This window comes from Lipotes vexillifer, unplaced genomic scaffold, assembly GCF_000442215.2.
Source record: "Lipotes vexillifer unplaced genomic scaffold, Lipotes_vexillifer_v1.1 scaffold514, whole genome shotgun sequence".
Classification (NCBI taxonomy): Eukaryota; Metazoa; Chordata; class Mammalia; order Artiodactyla; family Lipotidae; genus Lipotes; species Lipotes vexillifer.
In genome coordinates, this window is record NW_006789975.1 from 412,475 (window position 1) to 432,561 (window position 20,087).

General features: G+C 54.9%; 2 protein-coding genes across 2 annotated transcripts in view; one reads left to right on the forward strand and one right to left on the reverse strand.

Annotated features, from left to right (window-relative positions):
• CDHR2 (cadherin related family member 2) overlaps positions 1–12,177 on the forward strand; it is a 26,256-nt gene extending 14,079 nt beyond the window's left edge. Inside the window, exons 16-31 of the mRNA XM_007463126.1 lie at positions 772–1,011; positions 2,730–2,799; positions 2,932–3,537; positions 4,375–4,446; positions 4,873–4,922; positions 6,292–6,443; positions 6,593–6,701; positions 6,793–6,881; positions 7,501–7,569; positions 7,678–7,755; positions 7,850–7,910; positions 7,999–8,123; positions 8,662–8,763; positions 8,845–8,925; positions 9,282–9,339; positions 12,043–12,177. Coding sequence (XP_007463188.1) covers positions 772–1,011; positions 2,730–2,799; positions 2,932–3,537; positions 4,375–4,446; positions 4,873–4,922; positions 6,292–6,443; positions 6,593–6,701; positions 6,793–6,881; positions 7,501–7,569; positions 7,678–7,755; positions 7,850–7,910; positions 7,999–8,123; positions 8,662–8,763; positions 8,845–8,925; positions 9,282–9,339; positions 12,043–12,177 — 2,097 coding nt within the window. The remainder of the gene's footprint in view (positions 1–771; positions 1,012–2,729; positions 2,800–2,931; positions 3,538–4,374; positions 4,447–4,872; positions 4,923–6,291; positions 6,444–6,592; positions 6,702–6,792; positions 6,882–7,500; positions 7,570–7,677; positions 7,756–7,849; positions 7,911–7,998; positions 8,124–8,661; positions 8,764–8,844; positions 8,926–9,281; positions 9,340–12,042) is intronic.
• A 1,125-nt stretch (positions 12,178–13,302) lies between these two features.
• On the reverse strand, positions 13,303–20,002 carry GPRIN1 (G protein regulated inducer of neurite outgrowth 1). Its single transcript, XM_007463127.1, has 3 exons — positions 19,993–20,002; positions 17,234–17,301; positions 13,303–16,254 (listed from the first exon to the last, which is right to left on the reverse strand). Exons 1-3 carry the CDS (start codon positions 20,000–20,002, stop codon positions 13,303–13,305), a joined length of 3,030 nt encoding a protein of 1,009 aa, XP_007463189.1.
• Between the last annotated feature and the right edge of the window lie 85 nt (positions 20,003–20,087).

Below are 20,087 nucleotides of genomic sequence, written 5' to 3' on the forward strand. Positions count from 1 at the left end.
CGCCGGTGTAACCCCAAAATCCTAACCCCTAGGCCCCCAGGGAATTCCCCCACCCTTTTTTTTTTTTTTTTTTAATTTATGGCTGCGTTGGGTCTTCACTGCTGCATGCAGTTTTTCTCTAATTGCGTTGAGCAGGGGCTACTCTTCGCTGCGATGAGTGGGTGGCTTCTCTTGTTGTGGAGCACGGGCTCTAGGCATGTGATCTTCAGTAGTTGTGGCTTGCAGGCTCCAGAGCGCAGGCTCAGTAGTTGTGGCACACGGGCTTAGTTGCTCTGCGGCATGTGGGATCTTCCCGGACCGGGGCTCGTACCCGTGTCCCCTGCATTGGCAGGCGGATTCTTAACCACTGCGCCACCAGGGAAGTCCACACACACACACACTTATTTTTGTTTGTTTATTTTAAACTTCGACTGTCTATATTATACTGCACCCACTCCTCCCTCCCCACTAGAATATCAGCTCCATAAGGGAACTGTCTTGATCGTGGCTCTATTCCCAGTACCTAGAACAGGGCTGAGCATGTGGTAAGTAAACATTTGTGAGATGAATGAGTGACCTCAATGTTTCAGACCTCAGAAGCTCTTGAAAGCTGTTGGTCTAGCCCTCTCAGATGCAAGACTGAGACTGGGAGATTGGGGAGCAGCCCTCTGGCTTTAGGCCCAGTTACTGCCCTCATGGGCCAGCACTGGAGGGAGAGTCCAGACAGCAGGGCAGGGGCTGGGGCCGGGGAGAACCTGATGGCTGACGTCCCAACCCTGCTTACCTGCACAGGCTCACGACGATGACCAGCCAGGCACCAACAGCAGCCTTCTGCGCTTCAGCCTGCTGAGCAGCCCCTACAGCCACAACTTCTCAGTGGACCCCGACAAAGGGATCCTCAGAAACCTGGGGCCTTTGGACCGAGAGGCCATCAACCCCACCCTGGGGGGCCGCATCGTGCTGACCGTGCGCGTATCTGATTGTGGCGAGCCTGCCCTCTGGACTGACGTCAATGTCACCATCACTGTGGAGGTAAGGTCTGGCTCAGCCGGGGACAGGGTCCAGGATGAGCCCTGTACTGGGGGGCTCCTGAGCAGATGGCCAGCTCTCCGTCCTCCCAACTCAAGTCACATTTCTGCCCTTTGCAGTGCGGTGGGTAAAAGAGTTCTGGAACCAAGCTGATGGGTCAGAATCCTGGCTCATTTGTTGTGTGGTCTTAGGCAATTGCTCAACTTCCCTGTGTTCTCAAGTTCCTCATCTGTAAAATGGGGATGAAAATAATATAAAACGAGTTTAAAAATGGAAAGTGTTTCAAAGAATGCCCGGCCCAGAGAATACACTCAGTGTATACCTGGTCCTGCAAGGGAGGGATTGGTTAGCACCATTTTATTGATCAAGGGACTAAGGCACACAGAGGTTCCGTAGCCTGCCTCGGGTCACAGAATGGGGTTTTGAATCCAGTCTGTCTGGTTCTAAGGCCGCCACTGGGTCACAGGCACCTTCCTCTACGATGTCCACAATGTGGTTGGTGCCCCCTCGGGTTGTGCAGTGCACAGCCTGAACCACCCCACACAGCGGCCCTGTCTCCCACTGGGTTGGGAAGTGCCGCTTTCCCACAAGGATCAGAATGAGACCTCAGGGAAAATAGAGAAACAGAAGTCAGATGAGGACTTGCCAACTGTCCTTGGGGTGGAAGTAGGCCGCAGAGAAGGAAGAAAGCAAAATTGCATTTCCTGAGCGAGAAAGGTCCTTTCACACCCATGAGCTCTGTGAGTAGGGAGGACCACTCCACTTTGCAGATGAAGATATTGAGGCCGAGAGAGGTCAAAGTCACATGTGAGGAAGAGGTGGAGCTGGACTGAACTCAGAGCTGTGCTCTTAGCCCCTCCTGTGAGTTAGGACGACCTTGAGAGTGCAGTTGGCCATGTGCACGGAGGCAGTAATGCCTTCTCTGGGAAACTGCCATCAGAAATTACATCTGGTTAAGGGGGAGAGGGCTCAGTTTTCAAAGATGTTCGCTCTACCATTATTTAGAAAAAGCTGAAAGCAAAAGCAGAGACCTCTGAGCCATCCTGGGGAAGGACTGGGAAAGCCAAGGGTGCCCAGCACGTACCAGCATCAGGGGAGGAAGCACAGGCAGAGTTGGCCTGATGCTGTGACAACAGGGGCAGCACTCTGTCTGGGCGGGGTGACCAGGGCTGGAGAGGGAAGGCGAGAACAGAACACAGCGGGCGTCTCAGGACAGGACCAGGTCAAGCCCTGGCAGGTGCCCCACCTGAGCACAGAGTGAGTGTCTTGGGGTTGACCGAGGGCAGGAGGGACAGGAGAAAGGAGGGGACCAGGGAAATCTTGGGCCTTTGTGGGATCATGGTGGTATTGGGGCCAACCCAATAAATCCGAGAGATGGGGAGTCAAGCTGGGCCAGACAGGGACACAGGTGGGGACTCAGAACTATCCTTCCCAAGAGCAGGGTCTAAGATGGCTCTGAGTGGTGCACAGGGAAACAGAGTGTACACCAAACTTCAGAGTACCGCCACAGACCTCTGAGCCCCAGGGGTGGGGTCTGGGCGAGTTCTGTCCGCCTGAAGCCTGTTTCATCATCTAGGAAGCGGGCCGTACTGTCTGAGGAGACCTGGACAGAGAGTCTGGGCCTCGGGCCAGGGGAAGTATTGGCTTCTCAGACTGGCTCTGGGGAGGCTGAACCTGGGGTCTCCTGAGTTCCCTGGGCTCAGAACTGCCTCTGTCTGCAGGACATCAATGATAATCTGCCCATCTTCAACCAGTCCAGCTATTCCTTCTCAGTGAGGGAGAGGGACCCAGGTAAGTCCTCCCTCGGCCAGGCTATACAACCCCTTTGAGGGCAGGCCTGAAGTCCCCAAGGGGGGTGAGTACAGAGGATGCCCCCAGTGGCCGGGTCAGGGGTCCCTCCACACTCTGCCCCCTCATTCGCAGGAGTGCTGGTGGGCGTGGTGGAGGCCTGGGATGCAGACCAGACGGAAGCCAACAACCGCATCAGCTTCAGCCTATCAGGGGGTGGTGCCAACAACTTCTTGATCCGAGGCTTGGTGCTGGGGTCTGGGCGGGCAGAGGGCCACCTCTGGCTGCCCTTGGACGTGAGCCTGGACTATGAGACACAGGATTTCTTCAATCTGACAGTGAGTGCTGAGAGCCCAGACCCCCAGGGGCGTGACGCCACAGCAAAAGTCCTCGTGAATGTGGAGGACGTGAATGACGTGCCACCCACCCTGGACTCAAGCTCGCTCCGGGGCATCCGTGTGGCTGAGAATGGCTCACAGCATGGTATAGTGGCTGAGGTGGTGGCTCAGGACAGGGACACCATGTCCCAGGTGGAGGTACAGCTTGTGAACGTCATCTGTACCAAGGCCGGGGTCAACGTGGGCAGTCTGTGCTATGGCTGGTTCTCTGTGCTGGCCAACGGCTCTGTGTTCATCCATCAGAGTGAGGTCATCGACTATGAGATCTGTGACCTGGTCACGCTGGTTGTGCGGGCCTATGACCTCGCAACGGACCCCCGCTTCCAGGCCTACAGTGACAATGGTGAGGCAGCCTGGCCTGCAGGGCTCAGCAGGCTGTAACATAGGGGCTGTGGGAAAGAACTGGCACCTGCAAGGTCTGGGTTCAAATTGTGGCTCCAGCCCTTACCAGCTGTTCCACTGGGAAAGTCATGACACCTCCCCAAGCTTTAGTAGCCCCATCTATCAAGTGGAGCTGGGTAGTAGGTTGGCTGTGAAGATTAAATGAGAATATATATGTAAAGCATTTCATGCAGTGTTTGGCACGTAGTAAGCACTTAATTAACGCTATTATGTTGTGAGGCAGCGTAAAAGAAAGAGCACACTTCAGAGCCAGATGTGCACTCAGATCCCACCTCTGACACCAAGTAGCAATAACAATCATATTAACAGCTAGCATATATTGAATCCTTACTACAGCCAAGAGCTATGCCAGGTACCTTGCAAGCATTTCTTCATTTTATTCCCACACAATCCATGTGGTAGGTGGTCCCTATCCAATTTTATAGATGAGGAAACTGAGGCACAGGGTGGGCAGTTCAATAATCTAGATTACACAGCTAGTAAGTGTCAGAATAATGTCGTGGTCAGGTGGGACATACCTGGGTTGGGCTTAGTCTTGGCCCACTGCTCTTGCTGTGTGACTTTGGACAAGTTGCTTATCCTCTCTGAGGTCTGGGCAGGATGCTCCCTCCTATGAAGGCCAGAGGAGACTGAGTCAGCATCCTGAGTCAGGAGCAGGGGAGGGGACTGAGCATGGGCAATGCATGGGAGGGAGGCTGCTAGGAGCAAGACTGAGGACCAGACTTTCTGGGTCAGGTCTTTGCTTAGATACCAAGGCCAGCCAACATTCCCCCCCTAGGAAGCCTCCCCATCACCATCGAGGATGTTAATGACAATGCACCCTACTTTCTGCCTGAGAATAAGACTTTTGGTAAGCAGCAAGCCCCTCCCTCCCCACCCACACTGTACTCTGCCAAGACTACCTTTGGGCAACTCCCACAGATGCTCCTCAGACCCCAGGTGCGCCCTTGGAAAGGGAAGAAGGCCTCCAACCCTGCCTCTCCCTCAGGGTTTCAACAGGAGGGGAGACCTGAGTTTTCACCCCAGCTCTGTCCCAACTTAAATCTGACCCTGGGCCAGGCCCTCCTTCTCTGGGCCTCAGTTTCCCCATCTGCACAATGAGAGGTGGAGGACCTGCTAACTAATGGCTTAGGGGTAGTTGTAATGGGGGTCTCTGGTGGTAGAGAGGTTAAGGGCAGGTTTGGGGGGATGAGCCCTGAGCTGGGCTTACGGTCAGCACTTGGCCAAGTGGGCACTGGCCCTGACCCCACTGACCTCTTCCTGTCCACACCTGTAGTGATCATCCCAGAACTTGTGATACCCAACCAGCAGGTGGCTTCTGTCCAGGTAAGTCCTTGGCTCCAAACTTTGTGGTTCACATTAGCTCCAGGAGACACAGGGCCTAGGCCTTTAGGTCCTTCAGCTGCCCCCAAAATGTTTTAACACTAGAAAGAAAATCTATTGGCTCTGACATATGAAAAGAAAACCTCAGAATGGAAATGAACACCTGCTTAATTGATATGATTAAACTCCATTAACTGTTAAATGTAGTATTCATAAAAATTTCATGACCGTAAAAATCACTTGCAGTGGTTTTCTCACTACACCAGAATTCTGGAGTATTACAGAGAAATCATAGTAACTGTAAATTAAACAAGTTCCTCGTATTAAATAATTTTCAGAGCAAAATTGTAAAAATACTTTCAATTTTTATGGCATTGTATGTGTTTATTAGAGGGTGGCAGCTATGCCACGCAGGGAGGGCGGGTAGTACAGCCTCCCACACAGCCCTGGGGCCTGGGCCTGGCTGGGCCTCTTACTGAGCTGGGGAGCTGCCACACCTTTCTGGAACTCACTTTCCCTCCTGGACAAGGAGCTGTCAGTGCTTTGCAGTAACTCCTTAGGGTTAAGAGATGGGTTATATGTGGGTGTCACGCCCTGTGCTGTGGAAAGGACACAGGTGTGGAGATGGATGGGCCTGGCCCTCCCCACTTAGAGCTGCGTGTGCCTGTGGGCAGGGCAGGGTCTCTCTCAGGACCCCAGCGTTCTCCCATAAAAGGGGGATAGTGATTCTCCCTCTCTAGGTTCTTTCTAGGCTTAAACAGTCAGTTTTCCAGTCTTCAGCCAATTGCATTCCAATGTCATGAGTCTGGCCATGGCTTTGAACAATTTTCTTTAAACTGACTCCTTTTTGAAACATAAACACCAGCTTTGGCCTCATCCTGAAAAGTGACGTCAGTGGACTCACAGCTCTGTGTGTTGGTTATATTCTTCTCTAAAAGGCACTAGAATGAATAAAAATGCTTGTGCCCTCTCCCCCCATCATTTTGTGGTCCGCTAGGGGAATTCGTACTCATGTTAGCAAGCACTAAAAGGAGGGATCTAAGGGAAGGTGACTGGCACACAGTAGGTGCCCAGGAAATCCGAGTGTCCCTGAGCCTGTGTGTGTGTGTGTGGCAGTGGTGGGGGCGGGGGAGAGCAGGGTGAGATTTCCACACAGGAGGGACTTTGGGCAATGACCTGTTGAGCTGGGGGGCCAGAAGCAGGGACTTGTTCAAACACTGTTTGTTTAAAACATTTGGTCAGTGGCCTGGGGAGGGCTGCTAGAGATCATGGGGACCAGCCTCCCAGGCCACCCTAGCCTCAGACTCCTGCTGGGGATGGAGGGGTGCCTGGCCTGGCCTGGCCCGCAGATGTTGTTCGTCCTTGCTCCTAGGCCAGAGACAATGACTCAGGGAACAATGGGGCCATCCTGTTCTCCATCCTCCAAGTGGATTTCATCGCTAAGGATGGGACCGTGATCCCTTTCCAGGGCTTCTTCCGTGTCTCCACTTCCTTGGAGGCCAGCGTGTTCACTGGCAACATTGAGTAACTGTGGGCAGCCCCTGGATGGGGTGGGGGGAGCCAAGCAGGGCCTCAAGGCAGTGAGCTCCTCATCCTGGGAGGTGTACCAGGAGGTTCCAAGGAGACTTCGGCTTGGGTTTCAAGACTGAGCTCTGCTCTCCTACCTTCCATAGGCTGGTGACCAACCTTGATTCCACTCTCCAAGGCACTTACCAAGTGACAGTCAAGGCCCAGGACAGGCCGTCTGAGGGTCCTGCCCAGGAAGCCAAAATCACCCTAAACGTGAGTGTCGGGTTCTGCCTTCAGTTCCTAGTGCCCTCTGCCAACCCCTGGGTCCCTTGTGCCTCATCTTCCCCATACCCTCTTTCTGTAGCTCTTCACTGTGGACCAGAGTTACCGTGTGAGGCTGCAGTTCTCCATAAGCAAGGAGGAGGTGGGCGCCAACATGGAAGAGATTAAGGCGTAGGTCTGGGGAGCTGGGAGGGGCCTGTGGGGAAGAACACGGCCTGGGAGCCTGGTCCCTGACAGAAACCTGGATGGCATATCTCTTAACCCTGTCCCTGACCCACACTTGACCTTGTCCTTGTCTTTTTTTAAAATTAATTTTTATTGGAGTATGGTTGCTTTACAATGTTGTGCTAGCCTCCACTGCACAACAAAATGAATCAGCCATGCACATACAGATATCCCCTCCCTTTTGGACTTCCCTCTCATTTAGGTTACCACAGTGCATTAGGTAGTGTCCTTGTCTTTGACCCTGTACCTGCACTTGCACTTCCTTTCTGCCTGTCCCCAGAAGCCTATGGTTGCCTGGGCAAAGCCAGGCCTAAATAGGGCTGCCATGTACAGTTGCAAAGGCTGTGCATTGCACAAGGGCACTCTGCTTGCTAAACTGGAAACCCAGTCCCAGAGGAAGGGGCATCTTTGTCTAATTTGCACAGAAGTGCAACTTGCATAGCCAGTGGAGCTGTCCAGAGGAGGTGCCCCTCACACAATCCCTAATTCCACTGGCAGAGCCCCGGCCACAGGCCTGGGCTAAGGCCCCTACCCCAGCCCTCTGTGACACCTGCCCCCTTTGCAGGGCTCTTGTCCAAGCGACCAGGACCACTGTCTACATTGTGAACATTCAGGACATAGAATCCATGGCTCGGTGAGTGGCCACAGGACCGGTGGTTGGGGTGAAGAGAGGACCAGCAGCAGGAGGGGCCTGCCTGTCTGGTGGTTCTGCACTGCTGGCTTCACCTCTGCCCCATTCCAGGGCCCGAGGCCGTTCCTACCTCGATGCCTACTTTGTCTTCTCAAATGGGTCAGCCTTGACCCTTGATCAGCTGAGTGTGTGAGTGGGGCTGCCCTTGGGGTGGGCAGGAGGGTGAGCAGAAAGCCGGGGGGATGCCAACGTCCCTCGGGCCTGAGCGGGGCTCTGTGGCCAGGACGATCCGGAATGACAAGGACTCCCTGACCAAGCTGCTGCAGCTGGGGCTGGTCGTGCTGGTGAGTGTCGGCAGGGTGGAGGTAACAGGGGGGTGAGGAGGGGCGTGTTGACCCTACATCCTCCCCCATCACCATCCTTCTCCTCCAGGGCTCCCAGGAGAGCCAGGAGTCAGAGTTGCCGGACACACTCCAAAACGCCGTCATAGGATTGGGAGTGGCTTTGCTGCTGGTCATCGTGATCATGACCACGGTCCTCGTGTGTACCCAGAAGAGGTGCTGCTCCCATCACCCCCTGTGTCTCCAACCTTGCCCCTCCCACCACCCAAGATATCTGAGGGGTAGAAAGACCTGGGGTTTAGGTGTCAGGTACATCTGTATTCAATCCCAGGTGACCCATTATGACCTCTTGGGTACGTTAAACTCCCCTCACCAAGCCTCAGTTTCCTCATTTGCAGAATGGGCATGACATTAGATTCCTCAAAGCATTCAAGGGAACCATGTGCATGTCATACTGAGCAAGGTGTCTGGCACATACTATACATTTAATAAATGCTGCTTCTTTTTCCCTTTCCAATACATATGGAGCCAGTAGCCATATCTGGGTTTGATTCTAGGCTTTGCCACTGGTCAGCTGCATGGTCTTCAGCAAATCATTTCCCTTCTCTGGTTCTTCCTTGTACCCTCTGTAAGATGGAGCTAACACTCCCACCTGCCAGGGTTGTTGTGAAGTCACACTCTCAGGGCCTGTACTGGGCACACAGTAGGTGTGCAGGGAAAATAGTGATGCCCCCCCCGCCATGTTCCCCCCCAGCTACCACCGGAAACTTCGGGCTATGAAGGCCCGGAAGACAGCGGCGGGGGTGATGCCCCCAGTCTCTGCCATCCCCGGGACTAACGTGTACAACACTGAGCGGTAAGTGGGGGTCGAAGGATGGGTAAGAGGCCCCATGGGGTGGTTGAGGCCCATGGTCGCTTGACTGTGCCTTCTTGCCAGTGCCAACCCCGTGCTGAACCTCCCCACCAAGGACCTGGGCTTCGAGTCCCAGTCTTCCTCCAGTGACTTGGACCACGTCAGGTGAGCGGTGCTGGTTGGTAGTGGTAGTCATGGTGGTGGTAATGGTGACCGTGACAGTGATGGTGGTGATGGTGATGGTGGTGATGGTGGTGATGGCGATGGTGCCGCTGATGATGGTGGTAGTGGTGATGGTGACGGTGGTGGTAATGGTGGGTGGTGATGATGGTGGTGATGGCAGCAGTGGTAATGGTGATGGTGGTGGTGATGGTGGTGATGGTGGTGGTGATGGTAGTGGTGGTGAGGTGGTAGTCGAGGTAGTGATGATGATGGTGGTGGTGACGGCAGGGGTAGCTGTTGGCCAGAGACAGGGAGGGCTGGGCCTGCCAACTCTCTGAGCTCCATTATCTCCCTTTCAGCCTCAACTCCCTGGATGACAACTCTGTGGATCTGGAAAATAGCAGGCAGGAAATCAAGGCAAGATGGGGGATGAGTTGATGCCTGGGGCTTCTGACTTGGGGCTCTTCCCTGAAGGGGTGGGTTTCAGGACAGAGCTGGAGGGACCTCCTGCTGCCATGGGTGTGTCTGCATCTGGCCCTGGGAAACCCCACGGCTTAGGAATGGGGCCCGATCCTTGCTCCTCTACTCATTAACTGTGACCCTGGGTGGGTGAATTCTTCCCTCTGGTTCTCAGTTTTCTCATCTATAAATGGGGATCAGAACACCAAATATGCAGGACTGCTGTGAGGATGAAATAAGAGTGGGTATAAAAACGATCTGGCATAAAACGAGTGGTCAGGAATCTGGTTCCCCCCCTTTATATTCTTTATGTAAAAGCTGGTGGGGCGGGGGAAGGAGATGCAGAGATGAAGACGATCTAGCCAGGGAGCAAAGGCAGGCTCAGATGAACAACAGTACCATCATTTGTTCAATAGGTTAGTTGGTTCAGTTAGACCAAGCATTTGTGCAGCCTGGGCTGCTGACTGGAATCATGTGGGGAGCTCTTTGGACCTGAGGATGCCAGGTCACAGCTCAGAGATTCTGATCAGGTGGCTGGGGTGGGCCTGGGCACCACCTGCTAAAGCTGCTAAAGCTTCTGAGGTTCTAATGTGCAGGCAGGAGTGAGAACCACAAAAGTAGGAGAGTAGATCAGAGGGCTGAATGGGGGATGGGAGGCCAGAACCAGAAGGAACTACCCTCTCCTTCCCACTCTGAAAACCACCACTGGAGTAGAAGCTCTAAGACCCACTGAGCTTGAATAGTCTGCCGTTCTGTGTGTGTGTGTGTGTGTGTGTGTGTGTGTGTGTGTGTGTGTGTGTGCGTGTGTGTGTGCGTGCGCGCACGCGCGCGTAGGGGTGGATATCCACCCACCATTCACCTTATCCACCCTACTTTGGGTCCTGCCCTCAGCCGGGCCCTGCCCTTCCAGGGGGTCCCTTGTTGTCCCTCATGATTCAGGAGTTACTTTCCCTTGAGGACCCCTTACTTGGAAAGATTTGGTCAACCAAAGCCTCTCATGGGTGTTAAAATATCAGAATGCTGCCCAAGGATCTGGCTGTAACACGGAGGCCTCCAAATGGACCCCCAAGGATGGGGGTCATCAATGGTGGTTCAGGCTGCCAGGCAGTGCAGGAGGCCTCTGGGTGGATGGCTCATCTCTGGTTCAAGATGGTTTGGGGCAAAAACTCCAATAAACATATCTGGGGGGAACTGAGGCAGAAGGGAACAGTCTTGTGGGCTGGAGCTTGTGACCCAGCAGGTAGGCCAGCAGGTGGAGGCCAAAGCTGACCCCCAGAGGGGAATGGAGTCAGAGACCCCAGCAGTGGGGCTGGACCTGTGGGCTGAGGAGGTTCAGGGAGCTCTGAGAGTCTGGAAAGGGAGAGGGGGCCAGGCCGCTAAGAGTCTTCAAAGCCAAGAAAGAGCCAGTCCTGCAACGGCAGGGGGTTGTTCAGTTTCTGAGAAGCTGCCCGAGGCTCCACCGCAACTCCTGCAGTGGTACGTGGGCCTTGGGGTCTCTGGGTGGGGAACGCAGGTGGGGCTTCCTTCCACAGATCCCTTGGTGCCCTGACTCACCTAAGACTTCCGTAAATGTTTGTGTGGAAGGTCTGTGAGATCTGAGGGCTCATCCAATCCAAACTTTTCAAGCAACCAAGGCCAGGGAGGGGTGCTGAGCTGCCCAAGGTCAGAAAGCTTGCAAGGCCAGGGCAGCCCAGAACCCAGGTATCCTGTCTCCCGGGCCAGGTTGCACTTCCTGGGCTGTACTGCGCCAACTGCTCCCACTGGGGATCTGTGTAGAGGGCTCTGGGAAGCTCAGGCAGAACGTTTAGTCCCTCCTGGGGCCCCTCATATGTTCCACTGTTTACCAGGGACCGGAACAGTCCCAGTCTGGAAAAAGCCCTGTGTGCCCTGGGGAGGGTGGAGGTGGTGGAGGCTCTGTCCCCGTGGGTGTCTATGTGGTGGAGTAGCTGAGCCTTGGGGCCTGGCTGGTCCACAGGAGGGATTCTTGTGAGGGTGTGAGTGTGTGACACATCACATGGGGAGGGGTAAGAGGAAAGGCAGGAGACGAGAGAGTGTGTGCCATGATGGCCTGCAGGCGGGATCCTGGGTGTGACATGGCCCTCTGGGGTGGCAGAAGGACCTGCCAAACTCAACCGGGAGCAGCGCTGAGCCATGGACAGGCTTTAGAGCCAGCAAGACCAGCGGTCCAAACACCGCTCCGTCCCTTCCTGGCCAGAGAGCCCTCCGAGCCTCAATTTCCACATCTGTAAAGTGGGGGACATGATCCCTCCCTTGGGGGTCCTGTGAGTACCTCAGGTGATGGATGGTTGTGCCCAGCACGGTGCCTGCCATGAGGTACAGGTGACAGGAACTGCGCTGGACTGGCTCCTTGGCACAGGACACAGGGCCTGGCATCATTCAGGACTGGGCAGAACACCCAAATGCCACCATGTCCATGGGTGGGCAAAGGCCAGAGTAGACCCGCTAGGCCCTCCCCTTCACCTGAGCCCATCTGTACCACCAGTATCCATGGCCCCCTCTGGGACAGAGTCAGGAAACTGAGGCCCCAGCCAAGGAGCCATCTGGTCGTGGGCTTGAAGGCCCACCCACTCTCCTAAGGACTGGGGAGATCACCCCATTTTGGCCCTGGCCTCACACCTCCCCTCCCTCTTCCCACAGAAGGAGCCCCCGCACAGTCTGATGGGGCCAGATCCAGAGCCCCTGAACAGAGTGCTGTCAGGAATGAAGGCGGGCACACGTGGACAGAAGGAGGAGCTGGCCTTCACCAACACTGGCCTGAATACCACAGACCTGTGATGGGGGCCCTGCCACAGGACCCTGGCCACAGCGCCCCACATGGGCCCCCACTCTTCTGGGTCACCTCGGAAGAGGCCTTGTTACCCCCAAATTATACCTACCCCTCCCTGAACATAATAAGATATCATGTTGCTCCACCCCCGTCTGCTTGTAGCCAATCACATCTGACAAGAGTTGGGGAAGTATTTTATTACCAATGTATATATTGTGACAGTTTGTAGCCAAAAGCCGCGGCTGGAGGGGTGGGAGGGGCGGGACACGGGTACTGAGTTGTCACAAGGGACTTGGGCTCACAGCACTGGGGGACGGAGAGCTGGAGAGGGTGGTCTTTCAGGGACTACTGTGGTTGTAGAATGAGCTCTCCATCCTGCCCCCAATTACCCAAGACCAGTTGTCACCCAGGCTGTCGTGAGCCTCTGACTCTGATCCCCGGACCTGCCTGAGCCCTCTCCCCTTTCTGTGACTCAGCTGCGTCCCCAGGGCACTCCTGCAGCTGCATTTGGCCTGTCTGGGAATTGTGAACCAGTGTCCAGTGGGGGTGGGGATAGGGTTGGGGATTGGGCCAGGTGAGGGGGAGACAGGAACTGGGGACAACTACCAGCACGCAAGAGATGCCCAGGCCATGGGGCCAGCCCGCCGCATGGACATGCACTCGCATACACCCGGGGCCTTGCACATCGGGGGTCTCACATGTCAATCCTCGCACACTTGGGGTTTTTGTACACAGTCTCTCCCGTTCTGGGGACCTGGCCACCGCTGGAGACCACAGTGCACCAGTCTGGACATCTCAGGAGCCTGCCTCAGCTCTCAGGGCTGGGAGCGTGGGTGCTGAGCGGGTCCCCAGAGGTCGCCCAGTGTGACCGGGAGGGGGTGGAACTGAGGGCTGTGAGGGGACAGTGGGGTGTCAGGGCTGGGTTCGTGGGCTCATGACCACGAGGGAGCCGGGTAGAGGGCGTTCATTTGTGTGTTTAGGAGGGGAGGGGGCTGGAAAGACAGGATAAGACCCTAGAGGCTGCCCGCCCCCTCGGAGGCCTGTCACGCGTCGAGGGGATCCCTTCTAGGGGTCTGGGGTCAAGAAGGGAGCCTGAGAAGGTTGGAAACCCGGGCGTACAAAAGGGGAGCAGATCACTCGGCCGTGGGTCCGGCCCGTGAGCAGCACCGCGGCCGGCGCACACTCTGCAGCAGCGCGCGGAAGAGGCCGGGTGGGCGCTTCGCTGCGCCCTCGGGGGGCGCGGTGCGCACGGAGCCCGCACGGCCCGGGCCCTGGCGCGCGGCGGGCGGCGGCGCGGGTGCCCCTTGGCGGCCGTGCTCCTCGATCTGTCGCTCCAGATGCTTCTGGATGGCCATACCCAGCACCTCCACCTCCATGGCGGCGCCGTACACCTCCCACGTCATGCCCTTTTCGTCCCAGCTCACGTCGCGCACCGGCTCAGCGGCCTCTGGGGGCGCCACGGCGGCCGCCAGTGCGGAGCCCGGCCGCACCCGCACTTCGGGGAAGGCGGGCGGCGCGGCGGCCTGCGGCGTCATGGGCTCCGTGGCCACGGAGCGTGTCTCAGCGGCGCCCAGTGACACCTGTAGGCCCGCGTCCCGGCGAGAGGGCGGCCTGGGTGCGGGGCTGGGTGCGCGCGGCGCCGCCTGGAAGCTGAAGGCCGAGCCGCCCCCGCCGTCCTGCGGAGACATGGGGCTCACGGCCACCGACACGCAGGCCTGCGAGCCCGCCTGGGTGCCCGCGTCCTCGCGTGGCGGCGTGGCGCTCGCCTCCCACGACGGCGCCTTGGTGAAGTTGTCGCGAGTTCGCGGCCCCGGAGACGGCGCTACGGCCTCCAGGCCCGGGTTTCTCTCGGCCCTAGTGGCCGCCGGGTCCTTCTGGCCAAGGCTGCAGGCCTCGGAGCTGGGCAGTGGCGCTGGCTCCACGCGACCCCCGCTATCCGCGGGGTAAGAAGCGGAGCCACAGGGTTTGTCATCTGCCTGCCTGGAGGAGGAGGCCTCCGCCTTCTCCAGGGTCAGGTGGGCCTGCTTCCCCGAGGATGGGGGTTCCCCTTTTCTCTGAGGCGCAGAGTCAGTCTTCCCCAGGGCTACAGGCTCCAACTTCCCAGAGACAATAGAGGATCCAGGATCCCCCTTCTCCGAAGTCAGCGGCTTCTCCTGCAAAGATTTAGCCTCTGCTTTTCCTGATGAGGCGGTGCCCTCCTGCCCAGGGGGCCTTGTTTCTGCTTTGCCCTCAGACTTGGGTTCTGCTTTCCCTGAAGCCCTGGGATCCACCTTCGTGGAGTTCATAGGATTGCCCTTCTCTAGAGGCAGAGGATCCACCTTTCCCTCTGGGACAGCTTCTGCTTTTCCCGAGGATGCCTGGACTGTTTTTCCTAGGGTCGTGGGGGCCACCTTTCCTGCAGACTCAGAGTTCATGTCTCCAGGGGGAACAGTTTCTGCCTTTTCCTTGCATATAGGGTCCACTTTACCCAAGGTGGGGGGATCAGCCTTCCCTGAGGCCATGAGACCCATCTTTCCAGAGGCCACAGGACCTGACTTTTCTGAAGATAGTGGATCTGCTTTTCCTCCAGTCACTGCCTCAGCTTTTACAGAGGATGGGGGACCCGCTGGACCTGAGGACACAGGGTCTATCTTTCCTGATGATTCAGGATTCACTTTTCCAGAAGATGATGTTTTTGTATTTCCCACAGAAATGGGATCCCCCTTTCTGGAGGACACTGGGTCCTCCTTTCTTGAGGATGCAGTTTCTGTCTTTCCCACAGACATCAGTTCTGCCTGTCCAGGAGACAAGGGCTCTGGCTTTCCTGAGGACACAGGATCCACTTTTCCCAAAGAAACTGGACCTGTCTTGCCTGAAGACACAGGGTCCATGTTTTTCAAAGATGTGGGATCCATCTTTCCTGAAAACATGGGATCCACCTGTCCAGTAGACATGGTTTTTGTCATTCTCATAGACATGGACTCTTGCTTTCCTGAGGAGGCAGGATCCATCTTTCCCAGGTCCTCTTTTGTAGAGGACACGGTTTCTGCATTAACCATAGTTGCAGGTTCTGTCATCCTTAAGTGAGTAGGATCCACCCTTCCAGATGACCCCAGAGCCACTCTTCCAGGGGATACAGGCTTGATTTTGCCTGATGACCCTGGAGTCAGCATTCCCAAGGACCCGGGATCTGTCTTTCCTACAGATGCAGAATCCGTGTTTTCCAAGGACATGGGATCCACCTTTTCGGAGAGCTCAGGATCTCTCTTTCCCAAGGATACAAGCTCTGTCTTTCCTGCAGATGCAGGACCCACCTCTTCTGAGGACACTTGAAGGTCTTTTCCCGAGTACCTGGGCTCCTCCTTTTTTGGGAATGCAGGATCCACTTTGCCCAAGGATACAGGATACTCCTTCCTTGCAGACATTGTATCCACCTTGCTGGAGCACTCAGGATCTACCTTTCCCAAGGATCCAGGATCCTCCTTTCTTGGGGTCACAGGATCCATCCTTCCAGAAGCCGCAGGATCCCCTTTCCCCAAGATTACAGGCTCTGTCTTTCCTGTAAACATGGGATCTGCCTTCCTCAAGGACCCAGCATCTTCTTTTCCTATGGAAATGGAATCTGCCTGCTTTGAAGACTTGGAATCCATCTTCTGTAATAACATAGGATCTCTGTTTTCTGAGGATGAAGGGTCAGTTTTCACTGAGGACACAGGCTCTGGCTTCCCAGAGAAGGTGGTTTCTGGTGTCCCTGAGATCAAGGCTCCATGTGTCCCTAATGTCTCCTTGGTGGCTGCCTCCTGGGGAGGGATGCAGGTCAGGGAGGGGAAGGCCAAACTCCTGCCAGGGCCCTCAGAGCAGGATGCCCTTTCCCCAGCCCCAGTGGGGCTGCTGTGTCTAGAGTCCATGCCTGGGCTTTGGGCAGGGGTGTGCCTTGGGGGTGCAGGGCTGGCCTTTTGCTGGGAGGGGCAGCAGTCCCTCATGGCCGGGCTCCCAGCCCCCAGGCTCCCATCCTGTGGGCAGCAGAGGGCTGTGGGCTGGTGTCCTGGGGGGCTGGAGTCCTTTCGAAGCAGCTGGAGCCAGGCTGGGTCTTCAGCGCTGCCCAACTGCCCTCATGACCATGCTTGGGCCCCAGGTTTCTGTCTGGTTCTGAAACACAGAGAGAGCAGACTCAGACTCAGACTCAGAGGGGATCCAATGGGGAGGAGCCTCCATCTGGGCCTCCTCCTTCTCACTCTCTTTCTAGCAGGCGGGGCTTCTCACCACGTTCTCTGCCTTTGTCTGGTCCCTTCCTGCCCATAGGGTCTGGGCTAAAAACATGAACCCAACTATGTCATTCCCCTGCTTCACTGCTCCCAGTGGCCCTCTGGATAAAGGTCAGTCTTCCTAAAATGGCATTCAAGGCCCTTCACAACTTGGCCACAGTCTAACTTTTCCACTCCATCTACCATCACCCCTCCCTTATCAGACCACCCCATGCAACATGCGACCTAGAAGTTATGCTTTTCTCCTTTAGGCCATGGGTCACAAATTCTGATGCCATAGGAGCCAGGTAGGTAATTTAATTGAGGGAAACAGACTGGGTACAGAACAGTAGGGAGTGGTGGGGACTAAGGCAAAGTGGAGAGCACATGCCCTGTCTAAAGGGGGAGCCATACTCCATCAGCCAAGTACTGCCCTGGAGAAATGCATCTTAGTAGTATCAGTCAGAAGTGGGAAATATAGAAGTTTACTGTAAAATATCCCAATTAATTCAAGATTAAAAAAAAAACAAAAACAGTATGTGGCCCAAACAAAATATGTCTGCAGATCACCAGTTTATGTCTGTGTAGGCCCTGGGGAGATGGGAATGGTTTACAGTCAAGGAAAGGACACAGTCTGAAATGTGTGTTTTCAAAGATTGCTTAGGGATGGTGTGGAGGCTGGAGGGGAGGGGCTGGCCAATCATTTACTCAATCTCTCATTCATCTAATTCTTCATTCGTTTACCCAGCCCCTTCTCTGTGACAGTCTAGATGAGAGATGGTACAGCGAAGGTTGTGGGAATGAAGAGTTGGCAGGATTGAGAGGTCTGAGGGAAACTAACAGGAACCAGCTGGCGGTAAGAGGTGATGGTGGGGGTGGCCTGCAGGATGCTGGCTAGGGTGGCGGGTGCTGGACGACAGATCCGGGAAAAGGGGGAGTTGCATTTTGGACAAGCTGAGTGTGTGGTGCCTGGGGGATATCCAGGGAGAGGGTCTGGCAGGCAGCTGGATCTGCATGCAACTCTGTTTTATTATACACTCGGTGGCCAAAGCAAGCAGAGTTCCCAATTCCCCCCAGACCTCTTCCTCCTGCCATCTTCTCCAAAGCCATATTGCTGGTGCTCAGGCCAATACCCCATGACTTTTTCTCACACCCAGCATCCCATCATCAGCAAAACATAATGGATCTACCTTCAAAATATATGGAGAATTTGGCCACTACCCTGAGCCAAACCTGCACCTTCTCCCACCTGGATTATCCTTGCTTTTTCCTTCACCCCATATAGCTTTTTCTCAACACAGGAACCAGAGGGATCTTAGTAAAACTCAAGGTAGATCATGTCCCTCCTCTGCCCAGAACCATGCAATGTCTCGCCATCTCATGCAATGTAAAAGTAAACTCCTTACCATAGCCCACAAGTTCCTGCATTTTCTGGCCCCGTCACCGCTCTTGGCCTTGTCTCCTACTGCTCTCCTGTGATTACCCTGCTTCAGTCACCCTGGCTGCCCCGCTGATCCTTGAACCCACTGCCTTGGGGCCTTTGCACTCGCTCTCTCCTCTGCCTGAAATGCTTTCCTTCCCAACATCTGCATCTCCCTGAAGCTCTCCCTGAAGCTCTCCCTGACCCACCCTGTGTAAAATTGCCTCCTTCGCAACACTGGCTGACGCTTTCCATCCCCCTTGCCCCGATCAGTTTTTCTTCATGGTACCTGTCTCCAGCCACCATGTTGCATGTTTGTTTATTGCTCGTGATTTGTCTCTCCCATCAGAATGTCAGCTCCAGAAGTGTGGGGACTTTGCTGTATTTACTGATGTGGTCTCAGGGTTGAGAACAATGACTGGCACATAGTAAGCAAGTGGCTCCCAATAAATATTCATTAAATGAATGACTGAATGACCTGTCTATGATGCTAGTCCAACCATGCCACTCCTCGGCTCAAAACCCTCCTTGCTTTTTCGGGGGAAGTAAATTGGTTGTAATGTTTTTGGAAGGACATTTATCAATTCTTATCAGTTTACAATGCATACAGCATTTGGGCCAGCAAGCCCACCTCCGGGGTGGTCTTGAAGACAGACAAATGGTGCATGAGAACATGGCTGGTGATGAGAAGAAAACCAGGAAGTGGGTTTGTAAAATGTGGGGCAAGCACAGAGGACCTCCCCTCCCCCACAGCTGTTAGAATGTGTGGAGTGATGAGGAAAGATGCCCAAGATAAATTAAGTGAAAAAAAGCCAGAGGATAGCATGGCTAGTGGGATCCCATGCGGGTAGGCAAGGAAAAGGACAAACACACATCTGTAGGTTTATTTATAAAGAGAAAATTTCTGGAAGGAAACCCATGAAACTTTTAGCAGTGATTGCCTTTGTGAAGCGAGACCAGGGATCTGGAGGTGGAAGAGACTTTTTTTTGAATGCCCCTTTGTGACACTTGAATTTTGGTTGTGTGCACATATTTTTTAAAAAACAGGAAAAAAAAAAAACTTTTAATGACTCCCTGTTACTTATAGGGTCAAGTTCCAACTCTTCAATGTGCTTCTAAGCCCCTGTGTATTTACACACCTGCTGGGTTTTATCTTTCATTATGCACTCCATCCCCCAAAGCATGTGTACACACAGACACACAGACACACAGACACACACACATGAAACCTCTTTGGGTTCAACCATGGGTTCACATTCTTTCCAATCTTGGCCTCTACACACCTTCCCGCTCGGCTCTTATTAAACCTTCAGTCCTCCGTTTAAATGCCTCCTCCTCCAGTGAGCCTTCTTTGCCTACCAGCTTCCTCAGGGTCCCTGTGGCCTCTTGTTCTGCCCCTAACCAGACTCTTGTCATTCTGCTTGTAGCCCTTTACACCTCTGGGTCCCCGCCTAGCCCTCAGGTCCCTGGATGGGGACTCAGCTGGTATTGTTCACGACTGGGTCCCCCAAGCTTTGGGCATATGAGACTTGCGGGGGTGAGGGTTATCACCAAAATGGGGGCATGGGGGGAGGGGCAGTTTGCAGAGGATGGTGTGGGACTGGGTTTTGGGAAGTTGAACTGGGGTGCCTGGGGGACTTATAGGGGAGATATCCAGGAGGCTGCTGGGAGACAGGTTTGAAACACAGGAGAGGTCTGCTGCAATTCTTTGGATCTGGTTTTCATCAGCATAAAAATGGCAGGTGTATGGGGAGCCTGGGCTGGAACTGGAAGGAGTCACCAAGGGCTATAGGAGGTGTGCTCTGAGTCTTCACCACCCTTCATTTCACCCCTGGTAGCTCAGCCCTGGGGTCCTCTCACACCAGCCCCTCCAACAGGTTCCCTCCCCCTGGGTGAGGCATGGGTAGTAAGTTGGGACAGCTTCCTGATTTACCAGCTTTGTGACCTCAGGCCAGTCCCATCTCCTCACTGGGGACCCTAACAAACCCACCCCCTGCTCCCACAGGGCTGCAGGGAGAATTAAAGATGAGGGGTGTGCACGTCTCTGCTACTTTAGGGCTGGGCTGTGTACATGCAAGGCCTGTTTTTATCTAGTCAGCCTGTCAGAGCCCAGCTGTGCTCCCAGGAGGGGGCAGGGGAGGGAGAGCCAGCAGCACAGGCACAAACTGGCAAAACCTCACCCTTGGACATGCTTGATTAACTCGGAGTGCTTAAAAAAATTTTTTAAGGAATTTAGTCATCAACATTTAAAAATTAGAAGGTTTCATGTAAAAAT

Coding starts and splice junctions, on each gene's coding strand:
- GPRIN1 (XM_007463127.1), bottom strand. Junction 16,255..17,233: donor CTTACCGCCAGCTGGTTCCT/GTTAGTTTCCCT, acceptor TCATGAGGGCAG/TTGGGCAGCGCTGAAGACCC.